Source organism: Lytechinus pictus, chromosome 1 (genome assembly GCF_037042905.1).
Source record: "Lytechinus pictus isolate F3 Inbred chromosome 1, Lp3.0, whole genome shotgun sequence".
Taxonomy (NCBI): domain Eukaryota; kingdom Metazoa; phylum Echinodermata; class Echinoidea; order Temnopleuroida; family Toxopneustidae; genus Lytechinus; species Lytechinus pictus.
In genome coordinates, this window is record NC_087245.1 from 7,871,244 (window position 1) to 7,892,177 (window position 20,934).

The 20,934-nt window shown below is 36.0% G+C and overlaps 1 protein-coding gene across 1 annotated transcript in view; it reads left to right on the plus strand.

Moving 5' to 3' along the window:
• LOC129256797 (ATP-dependent 6-phosphofructokinase, muscle type-like) overlaps positions 1-20,934 on the plus strand; it is a 52,274-nt gene that overhangs the window by 12,818 nt on the left and 18,522 nt on the right. Inside the window, exons 6-14 of the mRNA XM_054894966.2 lie at positions 2,297-2,406; positions 2,905-3,058; positions 5,787-5,882; positions 6,568-6,660; positions 8,655-8,780; positions 9,302-9,366; positions 9,808-9,898; positions 15,484-15,630; positions 20,396-20,466. Coding sequence (XP_054750941.2) covers positions 2,297-2,406; positions 2,905-3,058; positions 5,787-5,882; positions 6,568-6,660; positions 8,655-8,780; positions 9,302-9,366; positions 9,808-9,898; positions 15,484-15,630; positions 20,396-20,466 — 953 coding nt within the window. The remainder of the gene's footprint in view (positions 1-2,296; positions 2,407-2,904; positions 3,059-5,786; positions 5,883-6,567; positions 6,661-8,654; positions 8,781-9,301; positions 9,367-9,807; positions 9,899-15,483; positions 15,631-20,395; positions 20,467-20,934) is intronic.

Here is a 20,934-nt window from a genome sequence, read left to right on the forward strand (position 1 = left end):
ATGTCTGATTTTCTATTTCTTTCTCGTACTTACCAATTAATATTTTTTCTTCACACATCTTGTAAGATGTTTTGCTGTCACCTTCCGGTCGATTGAATGGATAGTTTCTGTTTTGTTGTTAATCCACCTCTCCTATTTATTGTATTGGAGGTTGCACCCTTATGCAATTTTCAAAGGTCTTTAATAGAAATGATGACATTTTTGACATGATGCAATATATTGTCTCGCCTGCATAGCAGAGCGAGACTATAGGCGCCGCTTTTCCGACGGCAGCGGCGACGGCGGTGGCGTCAACATTGAAATCTTAACCAAGGTTCAGTTTTTGAAATGTCATCATAACTTAGAAAGTATATGGACCTAGTTCATAAAACTTGGACATAAGGGTAATAAAGTATTACTGAACATCCTGAATGAGTTTCAGGTCACATGACCAAGGTCAAAGGTCATTTAGGGTTAATGAACTTAGACCATGTTGGGAGAATCAATATCGAAATCTTAACCAAGGTTAAGTTTTTGAAATGTTGTCATAACTTCGAAGGTATGTGGACCTAGTTCATAAAACTTAGACATAAGGGTAATAGTGTATCGCTGAAAGGTTAATAGTATATCGCTGAAGATCCTGCCTGAGTCACCTGAGTCAGGTCACATGATTAAGGTCAAAGGTCATTTAGGGTCAACAAACTTTGGCCATGTTGGGGTAATTTGAGGAATTGTCATCATAAATTTGAAATTTTATGGACCCAGTTCATGAAACTTATTCATAAGAGCAACCATGTATCCCTGAATATCATGTGCAAGTTTCAGGTCACATGACCGAGGTCAAAGGTCACTTAGGGTCAACGAACTTTGGCCATATTGGGGGAATTCAAAGAATTGTCATCATAACTTTGAAATTTTATGGATCTAGTTCATGAAACTTAGATATAAGAGCAATCAAGTATCCTTGAACATCCTGTGCTAGTTTCAGGTCACATGATCAAGGTCAAAGGTCATTTAGGGTCAACAAACTTTGGTAATGTTGGGGGTATTTGTGGAATTGTCATCATAACTTTAAAAGTCTATGGATCTAGTTCATGAAACTTGACATAATAGCAGTAATGTATCCCTGAATACCCTGTGTGCTTTTCGGGAACATGGCCAAGATCAAAGGTCAATTAACTCTTGCCGTGTTGGGAGTATGTATTGAATTGGCATCACAACTTAAGAAGTTTATGGATCTAGCTCATGAAACATCAACATAAGGGTAATCAAGTATGAATGATTGTTTTGCACATGTCTTAGGTCACATGATCATGGTCAAAGATCATTTGGGGGTCAATGGATATAATATTTTATTATCATATTAGTGTTTTCTTCTGTGAATTATTATTCATTGGCTGTTTTCAAAGGAAGCACTGCTGCTATATCTAATTGAGTAATGCAGGCGAGACTGCCAGAGGCGTTCCCATTACGTCAACCCCCCGTTTGGAGAAAGACCGCAGTTCAGATTGCAAACTGCGGTGTTATACCCCATTTTTCATTTGGATCTCCCAAATATCATTTTCAAGCCCTTATCAACCGGGCTTGGCCAGGTAATCCAGGGGTAATCCCCGCTGTCTCAATTTCACCTCCACAGGCCAGTATATGAGCGTTGAGCAAAGGACCAAAAGATAAACAACAGCTGTGCTATTACGTAAGACTTCTCTGCCTGTAGTAGGACCTTCGGAATGAAATTATTGTATTCGATATTTAATCACGTTTTCAAAGGCATATTGTATTCAGTAATCCAATGTTAGTCCATTTTCAATTTCGAACGAAGAAAATCGACCTTGAAATAAGGAAAGTAAGCGAATAAAAATGACGGCATGTTTTGCAGAAACCGAGCTCAGCGCTGCGCATGCATCCCATCGTGTGCGGCCCCCTGCTGTGACTGTATATGCCGGGCTGTTGTGTTATCTTCGGACCGACTTTAAGAAACAGGTGTTTTGATACTTAAATTGCTTGCTTGGGGCAGTAAGGGTTTGTCGTACTTGGAGAAGAGAATTGATGAGAAGGGAAACTGGGGTATAGTGTTCTCAAATGGAAGTTTTTCGTCATGGCTTGTATTTCAATCCAGGTCATGGAAATGTAAAAGCTACAGTTGTTTCTTTTACCCTGTGTGCATTCCTTGTTTCATTTTCCAAGATCAATGATAATTTTGTTCTCCATTCATCTCCCTTTCTTTTTCTCTGTCTGTCATGTCTATCTCCTTCTCTTTCTTTCTCTTCCTCTCTCTCTCTATTCACTTGTGTGTATATCTGTCTCTTTGTTTTAATAGGTTGGTTCTATTGACAATGATTTCTGTGGTACTGACATGACCATAGGTACAGACACTGCATTGCATCGTATTCTAGAGGCAGTAGATGCTATCAGTACTACAGCATCAAGGTATATATATCTATCTGGCTCAACATTTTCATTATGTACCCTCTATTTGAACATTCCCTTGGTACTTCTACCTGATTTAAACAAAATATTGCAGAATACTTATGTGGGAGTATGTATTTTGTGTTGTTTGCCTGTGTATGCAAATTTGATTAAAATGAAGATATACTCAGGTCAGATTTTAATCAATTCATGATACTGACTTTAACCACTATAGCCCATTAACTTGTTATAACACAGTCATTACATAATAATATCATGATTCTCATTGAAAAATGTGAAAATAGTTACAGCTCATTCTCTTTGTCTTTCTCTTTTCAAAGCAGAATAGGTACACTAGAAACAGAACAACAAAAGATTTAAATGTGTAAATACTAATCTTGAAATGAGTCCTCTCTGTTTAACTTTAATTGCATTTCTATTGCTATTTATGAATTTTAAAATTATAATGATGTATTTATTTTCATTGTTTGATTTCTTTGTTTTTATTTGATCACTCAGCCATCAGCGTTGTTTTGTACTGGAGGTTATGGGTCGTCACTGTGGTTACCTAGCCTTGGTTGCAGGCTTAGCATCAGCTGCTGATTGGATCTTCATTCCTGAGATGCCACCAGATGCAGAATGGGAAGATAAGATCTGTAACAAACTTACACAGGTTGGTGATATATAGCAGATTAAATGATGAGGAGGTGTTTCACAAAGACTTAAGTCATGGTTAGGTGGCAACACGCGTATGATTTATAATGCATTATCTCATTGATCGATGGTAACGTGCGTCCATTGCAGTGATCCCTTGTGTACCACACGCAACATGGAATATTGGTGCAGTTTTTAGTCAGACTTAATCCTGTGTGAAAAACCCCCTGCTTTATAAAATATAATAGTGCTGTGGTTGCCTAGAGTTCCATGTTCCTGTATTTCATTTTGGGGTTTGGGGATTTGAGCAGTAAATTGTACCATTTGTATTTATTCCTCTTTTATGAATTTGATTAAAGGGGAATCCAACCCAAATAAAAACTTGTTTTTATAAGAAAAAGAAAAATCAGACAAGTTGATAGGGTAAAGTTTGAACAATATTGGACAAACAACAAGAAAGTTATGAATTTTTAAAAGTTGTAAATATTGGTAATCACTATACTCATGGAGACTTCAAATTGGCCGCATATGGGATGTCATAGTGATGTAAGGCAAGGACTACTCTTCAATGTACTCAAATACATATTATGGCTAAAATGTCATTTTTCTCAAAAGTTTTATTTCAAATTATATTTTTCTTTCATGAGGACATTAAACAATATACAACCTGGTTTATATTGTCTCACCTGCATAGCAGAGTGAGACTATAGGCGCCGCTTTTCCGACGGCGACGGCGGCGGCGGCGTCAACACCAAATCTTAACCTGAGGTTAAGTTTTTGAAATGACAGCATAACTTAGAAAGTATATGGACCTAGTTCATGAAACTTGGCCATAAGGTTAATCAAGTATTACTGAACATCCTGCCTGAGTTTCATGTCACATGACCAAGGTCAAAGGTCATTTAGGGTCAATGAACTTAGTCCATGTTGGGGGAATCACCATCAAAATCTTAACCTAAGGTTAAGTTTTTGAAATGTCATCATAAATTAGAAAATATATGGACCTAGTTCATGAAACTTATACATAAGGTTAATCAAGTATCACTGAACATCCTGCATGAGTTTCACGACACATGACCAAGGTCAAAGGTCATTTAGGGTCAATGAACTTTGGCCGAATTGGGGGTATCTGTTGAATTACCATCATAACTTTGAAAGTTTATGGATCTGATTCATGAAACTTGGACATAATAGTAATCAAGTATTACTGAACATCCTGTGCAAGTTTCAGGTCACATGATCAAGGTCAAAGGTCATTTAGGGTCAATGAACTTTGGCCAAATTGGGGTATTTGTTGAATTACAGCCATAAATTTGAAAGTGTGTTGGTCTAGTTCATAAAACTTGGAAATAAGAGTAATCAAGTATCACTGAACATCCTGTGCGAGTTTCAGGTCACATGAACAAGGTCAAAGGTCATGTAAGGTCAAAGAACTTTGGCCACGTTGGGGGTATTTGTTGAATTGCCATCATATCTCTATAAGTGTATTGGTCTAATTCATAAAACGTGGAAATACGAGTAACCAAGTATCACTGAACATCTTGTGCGAGTTATAGTAGTTTTCAAAATCAGCACTGCTGCTATATTGAATCGCGTGATGCAGGTGAGACGGCCAGAGGCATTCCACTTGTTTAGATTACTACCCCAGGGGAATGGGTACTTAGGAGAAAACCACAAATCCCTGATAATAAAGTACATGGTCTATGGGAAAGTTGTCCTTGCCCCTTGTCATCATTTACTTACCCAGTTGCCAATTTGAAATCTACATCCTATTAGTGATCTCAATTTTAAAGCAGCTATAACTTTCTTATTGCTTGTCCGATTTCTTTCAAACTTTCACCATTCTTTTTCATTTATTTTTCTCCTTCCCAACACAACATTTTATGGCCAAGGCTGGATTCCCCTTTAATAATATGTCAATATACCATGTTCAGGATTGAACAGCATATTTTGAGGCTATATATTTTTTCCTAATTATACTTAAAAAACAAAACAAAAAAGAAGAGTGTCCTGAAACCTGAGTCTTTATGTTTTTGTTATATGTTACCAACTTCTTGTATTTATGTTGGCTCAGTTGGTAGAGCATCCGTCTCGCAGCCGAGAGGACTGGAGTTTATACTCTGGCCGCATCAGACCAAAAGACGTAAAAAGATGGGAGTTGCTGCTACCCTGTTTGGCGTTCAACATTTAAGGGAGAGCCTCATTGATCTGTTGGCTTCTGGGCTTACGATCAATTGGGCAAAATTAATTTTCGGAATGTTTCTATTAGATTTCCATTTCAAACAATAAAATATAGAATTTTCTAATTCTTTTTTTTTCCATCTACATGTATGTAGAAAGCTGAAAAAGAAACGGCATGCATTACTCCTAACACAAGATTGTACAAGTATATTGTTAACATAGTTGACATAGTTCTGGGGCCCGTAACACAAAGATAAGCAATGATCGTAGAACAATTTTCTACGATTGATTCCATTGACTACAATGTACAATCAAACGTGAAAATCAAGCATATGATTAAACCTTGTGTTACTGGACCCTGGTGGGTGTTTCATAAAGCTGTTCGTAAGTGAAGAGTGACTTTAAGAACGACTGGTGAACATTTCTTACGCACTAAGTAATCACCAATGACATCATTTACCACAAGAAAGGATCATCAGTCGTTCTTAAAGTCACTCTTTTCTTACGAACAGCTTTTTGAAACGGCCCCCAGGTGATGTATTTTTGTTACTCATTTACTTATGCAGACTAGAAAGTTCGGTAAACGTCTAAACATTATCATCGTAGCTGAAGGTGCTCTTACCCAAGATGGAGATCCTATCACAGCCAATATCATCAAGGATGTAAGCTACTCTTGTTAGTCTTTATTCATGAGCTAGGTACTCTTTTGTGGTAGAAGTAATAGTACGTGTGAGTGAATTACAATTGAATTATTAGAATGGAAGCATTTTTTTTTAATTGCTTCATCAGAATTGTGGCTAGAGCATTAGATGATATATTGTTCATGTATTTTCCACATGTAGAATATCGTGTATTCTAAATTCTTTTTTTAATCACATTTGAAATGTTTTTATTTTCAAATACATTTTTTTACTATTTGGAAAAAGGCAAATTGAACCAGAGTGGGCTCAATTGATAAAATTGAAATCAAATATGAATGTCACCTGATGAAACTTGTGATTGATAATGTGTTACAATAACTTCATGGTTATAAGCTACTGATATCATCACATTTGATTGGTTGAGAACACATTTGATTGGTTGAGAACAGTAAAAAAAGAAATTTGATATTAACACACTTATATTTCATGTTGAAGATTTATCAACCACACAGTTTCTCAATTTGAAGTATGATAAAATTGATGTGTAAAGATATACAATGAAAATGAAATTTACAAGTATGATAAAACAAATAGTCCAGAGATGAATTATACATGGTACAGGATAAGCATGAATAAGTTTGATCTAAGACAATAAAAGAAGGGATTTCAACTAAATGATTATTAATTTTATCTCTCTTTTCATTAGTTAACTGTGAAACGTCTAGGTTTTGATACCAGAGTGACTGTTCTAGGTCATGTCCAGCGAGGTGGTAACCCATCTGCCTTTGATAGGATTCTGGTAAGTAGGAAGATGGTGATGATGATGATGATGAGAATGGTGGTTGTGGTGGTGGTGATGGTAATGATCATGATGAAGATGATAGTGATTAGGATGATAATGATAATGATGGTAATGGCAGATATGATGATGATGATGAAGATTAGGCCTGGGACGAATGTCAATTTTACCATTCGATTATTTCCTGAAAAAAAACAATCAAATCATTTGATTGTTCGTTGGGAAGATCGTCTTCTAAGCCAATAGTTGACCTAATTATGAAGACCTCCCAAAAAGGGTTTCAATAACATCTAGGGTGGAGTATTATATGTTCCTTATAAATGAAAGTAAGCCCATTCTCTTTGAGTTCTATTTCAAAAGAAACTATATGAAATGAGATTAAAACTTTCACTTTATTGTTCCAATGAAAAATCTTTCCTAAATTAATGCTTGTATTATGCATCCCTCCAAGTGCAACACCCCTGCATATGAATGAATCAGCCTACAGTCTTGGGTCCAAGTTACGTCTCTGTTATCAACTCATTCATGAAGTATTCTTTGAGACAGACACGCATGTGGTACCTTTTACTTATTGAAAAATTTCATCAATTGCCCACACCATGCCCCAACCCCCACCTGTGGCACTGCCCACGATGTTAAAAATATTTCCCAAAATATTTTTAATTTGAAGTACCTCTCAAAATTACAATTTTTTATCATTTGAACCTATAACTGGGTCTATTTTGGGAGACTAACGACATCTATAATTAGGTGATGGCATGTGTTGGAATGTTGTTTTGATTGTGTAAGAGTGGGGGAGGGGCCGTGGCCAAAAAGAGATTGCATTGTTTTGAAACATGAAAAGAATTCTTGCTTCCACCGCTATCTTTCTCTCTCACACACACCCACACAAAGAGATAGGGAGGGGTCAATTTGTTTCTGAAGTCGCGACCTTACGTGGCTTCTTCTCTGTCTCCCAAAAGTTTCATTGGCCATCGAATGTCCAATCACATATCGGCTCAAGTCAGCTACATGTAGTTGTGTGTGTGTGTGTGTGTGTGTGTACTTTCTGTTTTAAGCACATACATGCAACTATAGTTATATTCACCTATGCATACAACATACATTGTCACTTTTTGTATTGAGGGCATGCGAGGCCCGGGTGGGATGAAAATTTTCGAACCTCTTTCAGGTTGGTGTTTAATAGTGAAAGTGATACAATCATTGTTCATTTTACAAATTACATTGGTAACATCATTTTTAAACCTGTATCAAGTAATTAAAATCAATTGATGTCATTTTGTTACTATTACTTGAGTATTCGAGTTATCCCAAGTGTCTAATCAGGGTCTGCCGAACATTCGATTAGTGTAAATTTTGCTAATCGATTAGCAATCGGCAGCAAGCCATTGAACCATTCGATCAATCGATGTTTACTCCCAGGCCTAATAAAGATGATGATGAAGATGATGATGAAATTGGGGATGATGGTGATGATAATAATAATGGTGGTGATGGTAGTTGTAGTAATGATGATGATTATGGTGGTGGTGGTGGTGGTGATGATGATGTCGACGATGATACTGATAATGATGACGATGAGGCCAATGATGATGATTATGATGATGATGATGATGACGATGATGATGTCGATGATGATGATGATTATTACGATTATGATGATTATGATAATGATGATGATGATGAAGAAGATGGGGATTATGGTGATGATGATAATAATGGTGGTGATAGTGGTAGTTATGATGATGATTAAATGGTGGTGATCGTGGTGGTGATGATGACGACGAGGAAGATGATGATGATGGTGATTATAATTGTTATGTTGATTATGGTGATGGTGTTGGTGATGATGATGATGACTTAGTGTACATAATGTCTCTCCATAAACTTTCAAAGTCAATGGAATACAACTCTTATACTTTTCCCTTATTCAGTGGTTAGTACTTATCACCTATTATGCTGACTGCGTAGTTGTTGTTTTGTTGCTATGACAGGGATGTAGGATGGGTGCTGAAGCAGTTCTATCCCTCGTAGACACCAAACCTGATATGCCAGCCTATGTCGTATCTCTGGATGGTAATAAGGCTATACGGGTTCCTCTCATGGACTGTGTCAGGAAGGTAAGTCTATTACTCTCTTCTCTGACTCTCACCCTCCATCTTTATCTTTCTCTATGCTGTTGTTTATTACCATCTTGCTCTCTTTACTTTCTGCTTGTCTTTTTTTTCTCTTTCTCTCTTGCACAACCTTATTCTCATCTTTTTTACCCATTTTGCTCCAGTCTGTAATCTAATCAGTTCCTTTCATCTCACTGGAAATTATAATCTTTTCATCTTTCCTGTCCCTGTCAATACTTCATAGTTTACGCACTACACATGTAACATCAAACCATCAAATTCTCCCTAGTACCTGATTTGTTTGCATTATTTACCTTGGCCCCACCTTATGTTTGGAAATAATGAATAGCACACTGATCTGTCATGACACCAATATTTACAATTCTTTAGAAAACACTTAGAACAGACATATGCATTTTACATGTCGTGATCGCTGGCTTTCGTATTTGAATTGGGTTGGATGGATAAATAAAGTCTTGTGTAAGACAGGTTCAGATTGCTTTCCTTCGTTTCCTTCCTAACAGACCCAAGCAGTTGGTGAAGCACTGAAAGGGAAAGATTTCAAGAAAGCCTGCTCACTCAGAGGAAGGTAAGACTAGTAGATAATACAACATATAATTGGTAGTGTTTTTTTTTTTGTAGAGATCAGAGAAGTGAACTGGGTAGCATGATGTAATTCGACCTAGTGGGTTGAGGAAAAGTTGATTCAGAGAATGCATGAAATCGTGTGTCAAATAAAAATATAAAACTGAAAAAAAAAATATATATATGTATGTTCACAGGTTTATGAACGTTGCTTATACTACTGCATGCAGCTAAATATTGAGTCGAATTATGATTTGCCTCTGATAATAGTCCTTGTAAGTTGCAAGAATACCTTTATGAATTACAACTGCTTTCACACAAAGGTAGAAGTGAAAAATATCTGCACATCTTAGATTTTCTAAATGAATTGCAAATAAATAATAAAATTAAAACTATTTGCCTTGAACTTGAAAATTTCCACTTGTATTTTTCTTGAATACTAAAGGAGTTTCCTGAGCAACCTTAGTATATACCTGACTCTGTCCAGAGTGAAGCCAAAGGAAGAAGTGTGCAGCTTGGATGGTAGACATTGCGCTGTAAGTTATTCTCCTGGTTGTAACAATCACATTTTACCCATACACCAGCTTTTGTTCTAGGGTTAATTTGCTTCTCTGTTGAATTTTTTATCCTATCACAAATGTCACCTTATTGTAACCATTGATATTTTCAAAACTTACCTTTAATGAAATCCAAATCTCTTTGTTGGGCCAAAGTAAATACTGTGATTAATTTGGTACACTGCTCTTGTGTCTCAACAACCTTTCTTTTTTTATGAATCAGAGCCCAGGGGCCATATTCTGAAAATTGTCTTAAGATAAATATTCTTGTATCTTTTTAGTTACAATACAATCCGTATTCTGAAAACTCTTGTATATTTTCTTGTAAATTTTCTTGTAACTTTCACTAAGTGCTTATAAAAACAGAGTTACAATGATGCGTAAAGTTAAAAACGGCGCATATATCTCTGTGCGCAAGATAACATATCGATATAAAAGGTATTCTGAAAATTCTCTGATCTTTGCATTCTGTTAACTTCCTTGCAAAATACAAGAAAATTTACAAGAGGAAGGAGGCTATTGTAACTTAATGTTGAATGTGATATTTTACTCGGTCAACAATAGTAATGATCTTGCTGCATCCTGCAAGAACATCATGTTTGGCATAAGGAGGCATTCCAAAGACGTAATAACGACGGATTGGTAGACTTTTTAGCAATTGAAAATTGGCATTCAAGATGATGAATATTTTCAGAGAAAATATGACTCTGAGAAAAGCCACATGTATTTTAGCACGGTATAAGCATAAGCATAAGCGTTGGTGGTGCAAAGGAAATTACGCCTCAAGTCAGCAATGCGCTTAATTATTTTTTAGAAGGGACACTTCTATTGGTTGACCGAAACATATAAAGAGTTTAATGATTGGTTGATGATAAAATATTAGGCGTGTCAGAGATAAAATAGGGGACGTCCTTACAGAGATAAGACAATTTTCAGAATACCGATTTAAGAAAATGTTAGCGAGCTGTTATCTTGCTGAGTTACAAGAAAAATTAAGACAATTTTCAAAATACCACCCCAGTATTTATCTCATGATGTTATTGTCCAAAACTCAATTAATTTCAAACAAGATTATATATTTCATTATTACCCTTCTCATTAATGTTGTAAGTTAGAGCAATTACAGGATCGGAGTTCGGTTCGGAAGTTTTGCTCCTAAAATCGAAATCGGTTCGGATATCGGATCGGCAGATATTCAAAAACAAAAAAATACATTAAAATTTGTGGGTGGCCGGCACGTGGACAAATGCTGCAAGCTACACTGATGACAGAATTTGTTTTGATCTCCGACAAAAGCGGAGGAAGAAGATGATGATTTTGTTTTGATCTCCGACATAATTGGAGGAAGGAAAAGAAGATACCGTAAGTAACGGTGTATTAACCGCACCCCCCATTTTCGGATGGAAAAAAAAAAAAAAAAAAAAATCATCAAAATTTTTTTTTTATCAAACTTACTTTCTATCTCTAATATGCGTATTTAAGAAAGAGTCAAGAACCAAAAAATATCGAAGAATTACTGGTAAAAAATGATGGGAAATCAGCGCTTTGTCACTTATCTGCAAGTTGCCGACATTATATTGGCCACTTCCACACTCACCTCACACACACACATATGGTACCGGTGTTCATTGCAAGTACCGATACCAGCATCAGCATGGGGGCTCACCCATACGAGAAGATCGTTCATATCATATTTCCTGCATCACAGCCCCACTTTTGCTTTCAGAATTCTGTCTAGCATTCAATGTCTTGACATGAATTTTAGACAAGGGAATACGGAAAGGTTCAAGATACGAGAAATTTGCGATTTTGTTCAGGTGTTTTTCTTGTCTGCTTTGAACCACTACCGGTAGATCTCAGTACGTGTGTGGCGGTATCTTACAGACAGCAAAATAGGAAAAAAAAATGCTAGTACCGGTATACCGTATTTTCAATGGGAGCTCTGGGCGGGAATAAAGTGAATAATAATTAAAAATAAAAAGTCGGAAGGAGTGAAGATGGGGATTGAAGATTGATTTTGAGATGATGGATGATAGAGAGAAATGAAGGAAAGGCAAATGAAAGAAATTAATTGTCAAATAATACCAATAATTTGTCAAACAAAATAACTTCCACGGAAAGGTAAAGCGCCAGCTTACGTTGACGTTGCCATATACATTACACATGCATGTCTTATTCGGCTAGCTGCACCGCGCTGTGCGATCGATTGGCGTCTGAACTTTGCCGCGATGACTAAAAAATGACAACAAAGACAGAGTCACACCATTAAAAAAAGTCAGTTTCATGAAGGTAGGTGCGTTTGTTACCGTGATATAACTTTGAGGGACATTTACGGCAGATACCGGTAGTCATAGTTGCTTCCCTTTTATACCCGCGGCTCATACCCCTAAACGGGATTGCCCCAAGCGGCTACGCTCGGCCGCCCGACGTGAGTTGAAAACTGGTAGTGGTATCGGGCTGAGATTGGCTTGGCTCAGACCTGTCACCGTGTATAAACCGCACCCCCGACTTTTGATTCTGTCCCGCCGAGAAAAAGGTGCGGTTAATACACCGTTACTTACGGTAATGATGATGCAGCGCGCGACACTACCGCCGATCAACGATAGTCTTCTTCTCTACAACATCGTGATGATGGCGGAGGCAATCGTAAACTCGTGGAGGACACATGACTTACCGAAATAGACGCACTATTATCCAAAGTTGATTACGATGATATTCACCTTCTCTACAACATCGAAGTGATGGCGGAGGTAATCGTAAACTCTTAGAGGACGCATGACCTACCGAAATAGACGCACTATTATCCAAAGTTGATTACGATGATATTCACATTCTCTACAATATCGTGATGGCGGAGGTAATCGTAAACTCTTAGAGGACACATGACCCACCGAAATAGACGCACTATTATCCAAAGATGATTACGATGATATTCACCTTCTCTATAACATCGTAGTGATGGCGGAGGTAATCGTTAACTCTTAGAGGACGCATGACCTACAGAAATAGACGCACTACAAGCTGAAGTTGTTTCTGATGATATTCACCTTCTCTACAACATCGTGGTGATGGTGGAGGCAATCTTAAACTCTTAGAGGACGCATGACCTACGTCACCTACCGAAATAGACGCACTATTATCCAAAGTTGTTTACGATGCTATTCAACTTCTCTACAACATCGTGATGATGGCGGAGGTAATCCCAAACTCTTAGAAGACGCATAGTTGTAAACATTACCGCGCATGTCAGCGTGTTCAACTAAATTGTATTTGCCTCCGCTTAAGATCAAAACATATCATCATCTTGTTGTTTTTGTCTCGCCTGCGTAGCGAGACATAGGTACATGTATCACTATTTCCGGCGTCGGCGTCGTTGTCGTCAACAATTGTGTTGTACACCCAATAACTTTCTATAGCTTCGAGGTGGGATCACCAAATTCATACCAGAGGTCCATCTCCTGAAGGCACAGGTCAAGTTTGAATATGAGTCAAATTGGAATAAGGTCAAAGGTCAATGAACTTTCCATGACTGGCACTGTACTGTGTTGTACACATAATAACTTTGTACACCCAATAACTTTCTATAGCTTCGATGTGGGATCACCAAATTCATAACAGAGGTCCATCTCCTGAAGGCACAGGTCAAGTTCGAATATGAGTCAAATTGGAATAAGGTCAAAGGTCAATGAACTTTCCATGACTGGCACTGTGCTGTGTTGTACACATAATAACTTTCTATATCTTCGAGGTGGGATCACCAAATTCATACCAGAGGTCCATCTACTGAAGGCACAGGTCAAGTTCGAGTATGAGTCGAATTTGAATAAGGTCAAAGGTCAATGAACTTTCCATGACTGGCACTGTGCTGTGTTGTACACATAATAACTTTGTACACCCAATAACTTTCTATAGCTTCGAGGTGGGATCACCAAATTCATAACAGAGGTCCATCTCCTGAAGGCACAGGTCAAGTTCGAATATGAGTCAAATTGGAATAAGGTCAAAGGTCAAAGGTCAATGAACTTTCCATGACTGGCACTGTGCTGTGTTGTACACATAATAACTTTCTATATCTTCGAGGTGGGATCACCAAATTCACACTAGAGGTCCATCTCCTGAAGGCACAGGTCAAGTTCGAGTATGAGTCGAATTTGAATAAGGTCAAAGGTCAATGAACTTTCCATGACTGGCACTGTGCTGTGTTGTACACATAATAACTTTCTATATCTTCGAGGTGGGATCACCAAATTCATACCAGAGGTCCATCTCATGAAGGCACAGGTCAAGTTTGAATATGAGTCGAATTTGAATAAGGTCAAAGGTCAAAGGTCAATGAACTTTCCATGACTGGCACTGTGCTGTGTTGTACACACAATAACTTTCTATAGCTTCGAGGTGAGATCGCCAAATTCATAACAGACGTCCATCTCTAGAAGGTACAGGTCAAGTTCGAATATGAGTCGAATTTGAATAAGGTCAAAGGTCAATGAACTATCGAGGTGAGATCGCCAAATTCATAACAGAGGTCCATCTCTTGAAGGTGCAGGCCAAGTTCAAATGTGAGCCGAATTTGATTAAGGTCAAAGGTCAATGAACTTTCCATGACTGGCACTGTGCTTTGTTGTACACATAATAACTTTTTATATCTTCGAGGTAGGATTGCCAAATTCAAACAAGAGGTCCATCTCTTGAAGGTGCAGGTCAAGTTCGAATGTGAGTTGAATTTGATTAAGGTCAAAGGTCAATGAACTTTCCATGACTGGCACTGCTGTGTTGTACACACAATAACTTTCTATAGCTTCGAGGTGGGATCGCCAAACTCGTAACAGAGGTCCATCTAAGTCATATAGCATACATGTAGTTTTGACATGCAGTCTCTTCATGACTGCAATATGCAGGCGAGACAACGCTTGGCGTTTGCCTTGTTCTTCTTCCTCTGTTTTTGTCGGAGATTAAAACAAATTATCACCAATCATCATCATCATCATCTTTTTTTTCCTCCGATTATGTCGGAGATCAAAACAATTCATCATCTTCTTTCTCCGATTATGTCGGAGATCAAAACAAAACATAATTTTCTTCTCCTTTATCTTCTTTTCCTTCCACCGCTTTTGTCCGAGATCAAAACAAATCATTAGCGCATTTTGACGGGAAACATGTCGCCACATGTTTTTTGTCTTGTTATGCTTTGGTTTTTCCGATCTGATTTTTTTCCCACTCGTCAAAAATCGGAGTTCGGAAAAAGTAGAAAAAAGGGGAAAATCGGATCGGATCGGGAATTGGAATAAAAATCAGTTACAACATTACTTCTCATTACAACTAAACACAAAGGTTTTAAGGGGTTTGGTACGTGTAATGAGGTACAAATTCCAATTACTGAAGAATTTTCTTGAGCTTTGATTTTAATACATAGATTAGTGTAATACTTCATAATTGATATGTTTTTGACATATATCATAATGGAATATTTTAAGCTTAAGACCTCGGTAGGTATACTAAGAATAACCCTGCGAGAGTCAAATGAATTCTTTAAGAAAAACCAATCACCTTTTCTCTTGACACAGAGTAACTACAATATGGCTGTTATGAATGTTGGAGCACCAGCAGCTGGCATGAATGCAGCTGTGAGGGCGTTTATCAGAACCTCTCTCTTTCATGGATACAGGGTTTATCGTATCAATGATGGATTCGAAGGTCTTATTGCTGATCAGGTATGTATGTCATAAGAAATTTGTAAATATTAAAGCTATTCATATAGAATATTAAAATAATGTAGTGTCAGCTAATGATTTATCATTAATCAGTTATAGGTACTATTTAAGCAAGAATAATTATTATAGTAACATGTATGTTTTAGATACTAAGGAATGCCAATTCTTGTATAAATCAAACTAGGGTGTTTTTTTTTCTTTTCTTCTACTAATTAGAATTTATGAAATTATGATTTTGGCATTTTTTTTTTGGCAATTTTTTATGACGGCTTTGCCATTATAGCACCGTTTGTACTTCTCTGACTGTAGTATCTTAATGTGTTAAATCGTTAACACATGTTTGGACCACTAAAATATCAATATCCTTTCATTTTTGTGATAGTTTCTTTTTTTTAATGTTCTGTTGGGATCACCGACTGATTGAATGGATTTCTCCTTTTTGACCTTTATGTTTTTCAGCATAATAGACAAAGGAATTTAAAGAACATTACTGATTTATTTGCTTTAATACTCTTCAATATAAACAAATTTTGTTGTCCTGTCTGTAATGTATTTGAGTTGTTTGAAAAGATTTTTTTTTTAATTAACAAAAGTTTTTTAACTGAGGATGAAACCCTTGGAACAAGTTAGCTTGTGTGAAAACAGAAAAATCAAAGAAACAAATCAGTTCAAGTTTGAGAACAATTAATCATAATAATTTGAATGAAAAATGTGAGAGTTGAGTATTATGTGTGGTTAGTTAATGCCAGGAAACTGTTGTTCAGTTTCCCTTTAAAAATTTGATTTCTCAAGACAAGAAGAGCTTTATATCCAGTCCATGTCGACGAAGAGTCTTATTGTTCAAGTTCTAATGAAATTATGTAGCTAACATATGTTCCTGTAATAATTGTGTTTTGTGTTCAATAATGTTATTGATATTGTTCAGTTTTATTTTGTTGTCAGTTATTACTCTTTAACACTGTTTCATTGACACAGGTTTTATTGCATCAATTTATTGTGTAAAGTACATATCATATAAAACTTCTATGTTTCTACTACTTACTTTGCCTGAATATTATTTGCTTTGAAGCATGGATAAATCTTAAATTACCAGAGGCCTTTAACACAAAGTTTGATAAGTGATCTTACAGTTGATTTGTATGCTTTGTTGCACACAATGATCAATGTAATAATGTGTGAAAACCAGCCCTACGATCGAACACTCCATGTAGGCTTTGTGTTGGGTCTTTGGTAAAAATGAGCAGAAATGAAACATTCAGAAATTGTGTTTTGAAATGAAATCAGGCAATTGTCTTTTCAAGACACAAGATGTGATTATGATCAGCCATTACTTTGAACTGTTATTTCCTTGTTATATTTTGTTTTGAATATGATTATTAACTAATAACTTTTGAAAATGATTGAATCTTCTTTTCTGCACTGTGTACATATATATTTAACATCAGGGAGAGGTGAGATATTATCAATAATATGTTTTGATTTTCCCTATACCCTCTGTATGGCTTGCATGTATTGTAATTCACTCCTGGCCTTTGATTTGCACAAACTTCTTGTCTAGATATAAAATGAGCTAAGTTACCTGAGTGCCATCTGCGAATTTCTCAGATTTTTTTAAAAGCAAAATGAATTGAAGATGTAGACAAAATGCAGTCGTACTGTTGAGACTTCAGAAAGCAAATCAAGTTAATTAGGGCATCAGCTATACATCATCTCCAAATGATTTCCTATTTGTTGTGAAAATACAGTGTGTCCCACAAAAACAAAACCGAGATTTAGCGATGATTTATCATAACTTAATCATAAATACAATAGACAAATGACCTACCAATGTAAAGCTTAGAATCTCCGCTTTCATCTGAAATTACTTAGATTATTCCTCATTCACGCATGAGTGAGCAAAAACAATTTGAAGAAAGGATACCAAAAACTTATTTGGCGGAGGGTATCTGAATTTAAAAAAGAAAATCACATGCCTAAAAAGTTCAAGATCTGCTCTTTTATTTGATACCTTAATCACAGAAAATGGTCAAGAAGTAAAAAAGTTCTGTTCCCTCGAAACAATGCTTGTATTTCCATAATTTGATTAAATAAACGTGTTTTCACCGGTTTCCCACAGAAGCTATTGCACGGTTAACAAAAGACTTAATGCATGGCTGATCGTCAACAAAATGGAGCATCGAGTGAGTCTGAACGCTAGCCTTGTTAAACCACTTCATTTCATGAAATTATTGAAATTCAAGCCTAATTTGAAATATCCAGAACTTCGTTATTTCTTGACCATTTTCTATAATTGAGGTATCGAATTAAAGAGCAGATATTGAACTTTTTAAAAATACATGTATGGTTTTCTTTTTTAAATCCAGATACAACCCGCCAAGTGATTTTTTGGTATCCCCTCTTCAAATTGCTTTTGCTCACTCATGCGTGAATGAGAAATAATCTAAGTAATTTCGGATGAAAGAGGAGATTCTAAGCTTTGCAATGGTAGGTCATTTGTCTGATGTATTTGTGATTAAGTTATGATAAATCATTGATAGATCTCGTTTTTTTTTGTGGGACGCACTGTATAATTCTGTGAGTAACATGAAAGTAAATGATTCAAGGTATTCATATTCACTCTATTCAAACCTTAGTGCCATGGATGAATAAGGACATTGAGGGGGGGGGGAGTCAAACAGTCATCAAGGGGAATTTCATTGATATATCCTGAATTAAAATCTTCAGAGATGTCTACAGGGTTTGTCTGATTTCAGGCCCTAACAACTTCCCTTATCAGGCTTTTCAGCCTTTTCAAACCAGTGAAAAAACTGACACTTAAATTAGGGATATTCAATGTTTTTTTTGTCTTCTCTATCATTCTTTGATGTTGAGTACATGCAAAATATAATACATGTACATATTTTTTATGGCTATGCGGAACACACAACACAATGCTATGTTAATTGTAGATATTTAGACTTTACATGAATGTAAGTAAATATCTGTTGCACAATCATGTTTTAATAGCCAAACAAAACTTGGTTGATTTTACTTTGGTGGAATTGTCTTCCTTTTGTGATTTTATGTCTAGGTTTTAGTGCTGTGCTTTATTAGAATCTTGGTTTGTTTTGGTGTTGAGTTTGAGTTTAGTTTGGAAAATCACTGTCTTTAAAAGAATGCAATCCCACATGTTTCACAATGCGTTATTCCACTTTGTGTTTTACTTGAAGAGTCATGGGGGAATGGAAATAAGTTTTATTTCGATTGTTTTATCACCTGATCATTTAAGGCATTTACCATTTTATATTGAATTACCTCATATAGTTCATGCTGTAGTTTAAAAAAAATCCATACTTTTTAACATTGATTTCCATTATATGTATTTATTGACTATTTCCTGGAGATTGTTGGCCGATTGCTTTTTTTAATTTCTGCTTTTTTAAATATTTATTTCGCTTATTCTTTTTTTATTTTCATTTATTTCAATCAATTTTGAGACATAATGTCAGAGTGCAAGTCTTTCCAATATATAGGAGACATTTCAGAAAGCAAAAGATCAAATCAACAGCCTCATCTATTTTATAAAGTCTTACAGGTTTTGATTTGTAATGGATATATGTACATACTATTGGGCTGCTTCACAAAGGATTAAGTTGGACTTGAAGTTGCACTTATATTCCAAATTGCTCCACATCGCTGCATTGGTCCAGATTACCCAAGCTGATAATACATTGCATGTGTAATGTGATCCCAATACTATTATTAACAGTAAAACTTGTTTATTAAAGATATTAAAAAAGACACTATCATTCCTGCATGATTGGATACCCCACATTGCAAAAGTATATTCACTATGTAATAATTCAGTTTGAAAGAACCCATTACCTGTTCTATCATTCAATTAAAGTATAAAAAAAAACTGTAGAAGTAGTCAAACCTATGTCAGTTTATTACTTAAGTCATGTATGTCCAGTTTTCTCATTATACAGTGTGTCCAATAAAAAAATTAATCCATTTTCAAAAAGATATATCCTAATCATCAAATATGTTTTGATTTGAGACCTAATACTAAACAAATTGCTCATTCGTGGCATGTTAGATGTACAAACAATAAATACGGAGGCTTGTCAGAAACGTTTTGCACAGAAACTCACATGTAGATTGTAATGCATGTGAGGCTGTACTTTGACATATTTTTTAGTGCAATGTCATAAAGTTACGAAAAATTTAGTACATTTTTGCATAAACTTTTCTTGTCGACTGTCGTATATAAAGAAGAAAAACGTGAATGAAAGATCATAAATCATTCAACTATGTTGTAGAAAATAACTGAGAACCCTTGTTTCCTTCTTATTCTGGGACACATGGTATTGATATAATATGAATATGAACAAGCAATGAACTTAATATTTTGTCTCATGGTTATGGCAGAAAGGGTAGAAAAGGGGCTATGTGGACTTTATAATTTCACAACTCATGATTATAGCAATGCCAGGCCTAATTAAAGTACATAGGCAAATGGTAAAACCTTAAACTCATCTGAATTCGCCTAGCATTGACTTATCATGAACCTTAATCAGTTGATACGGTCCAGAATAATGGTAACATAAAGAACTACATACAATAAGTAGAGCAATGAATATCCTTGTAAAAAAAAAAAGTAAAATGGAATAGCTAACATTGTTTCGCTGCCAATGGTGGGACACCTGTTGAATATCTTTGTAAGAGACGTCTTTCTGATCGAGGAGGTTATATATGATTTACATGTTATGATCTCTTTATACAGGTTCAGTTATCAGGTTGGATGGATGTTAGTGATTGGGTTCGACAAGGAGGTTCTATACTAGGAACTAATAGGTATGTAAGGCATTACAATGAACATTGTACCAATGGGTCATTCCACATTGAAAACAAACTCACTGAAGTATAATCAATTGAGGTCAGTGATTGGGTTTGACAAGGAGGTTCTATACTAGGAACTAACATGTATATAAGACAATACAATGAACATTATTCCACATTGAAAACAAACTCATTGAAGTATAATCAATTGAGGTCAGTGATTGGGTTCGACAAGGAGGTTCTATACTAGGAACTAACATGTATATAAGACAATACAATGAACATTATTCCACATTGAAAACAAACTCACTGAAGTATAATCAATTGAGGTCAGTGATTGGGTTTGACAAGGAGGTTCTATCCTAGGAACTAACATGTATATAAGACAATACAATGAACATTATTCCACATTGAAAACAAACTCACTGAAGTATAATCAATTGAGGTCAGTGATTGGGTTTGACAAGGAGGTTCTATACTAGG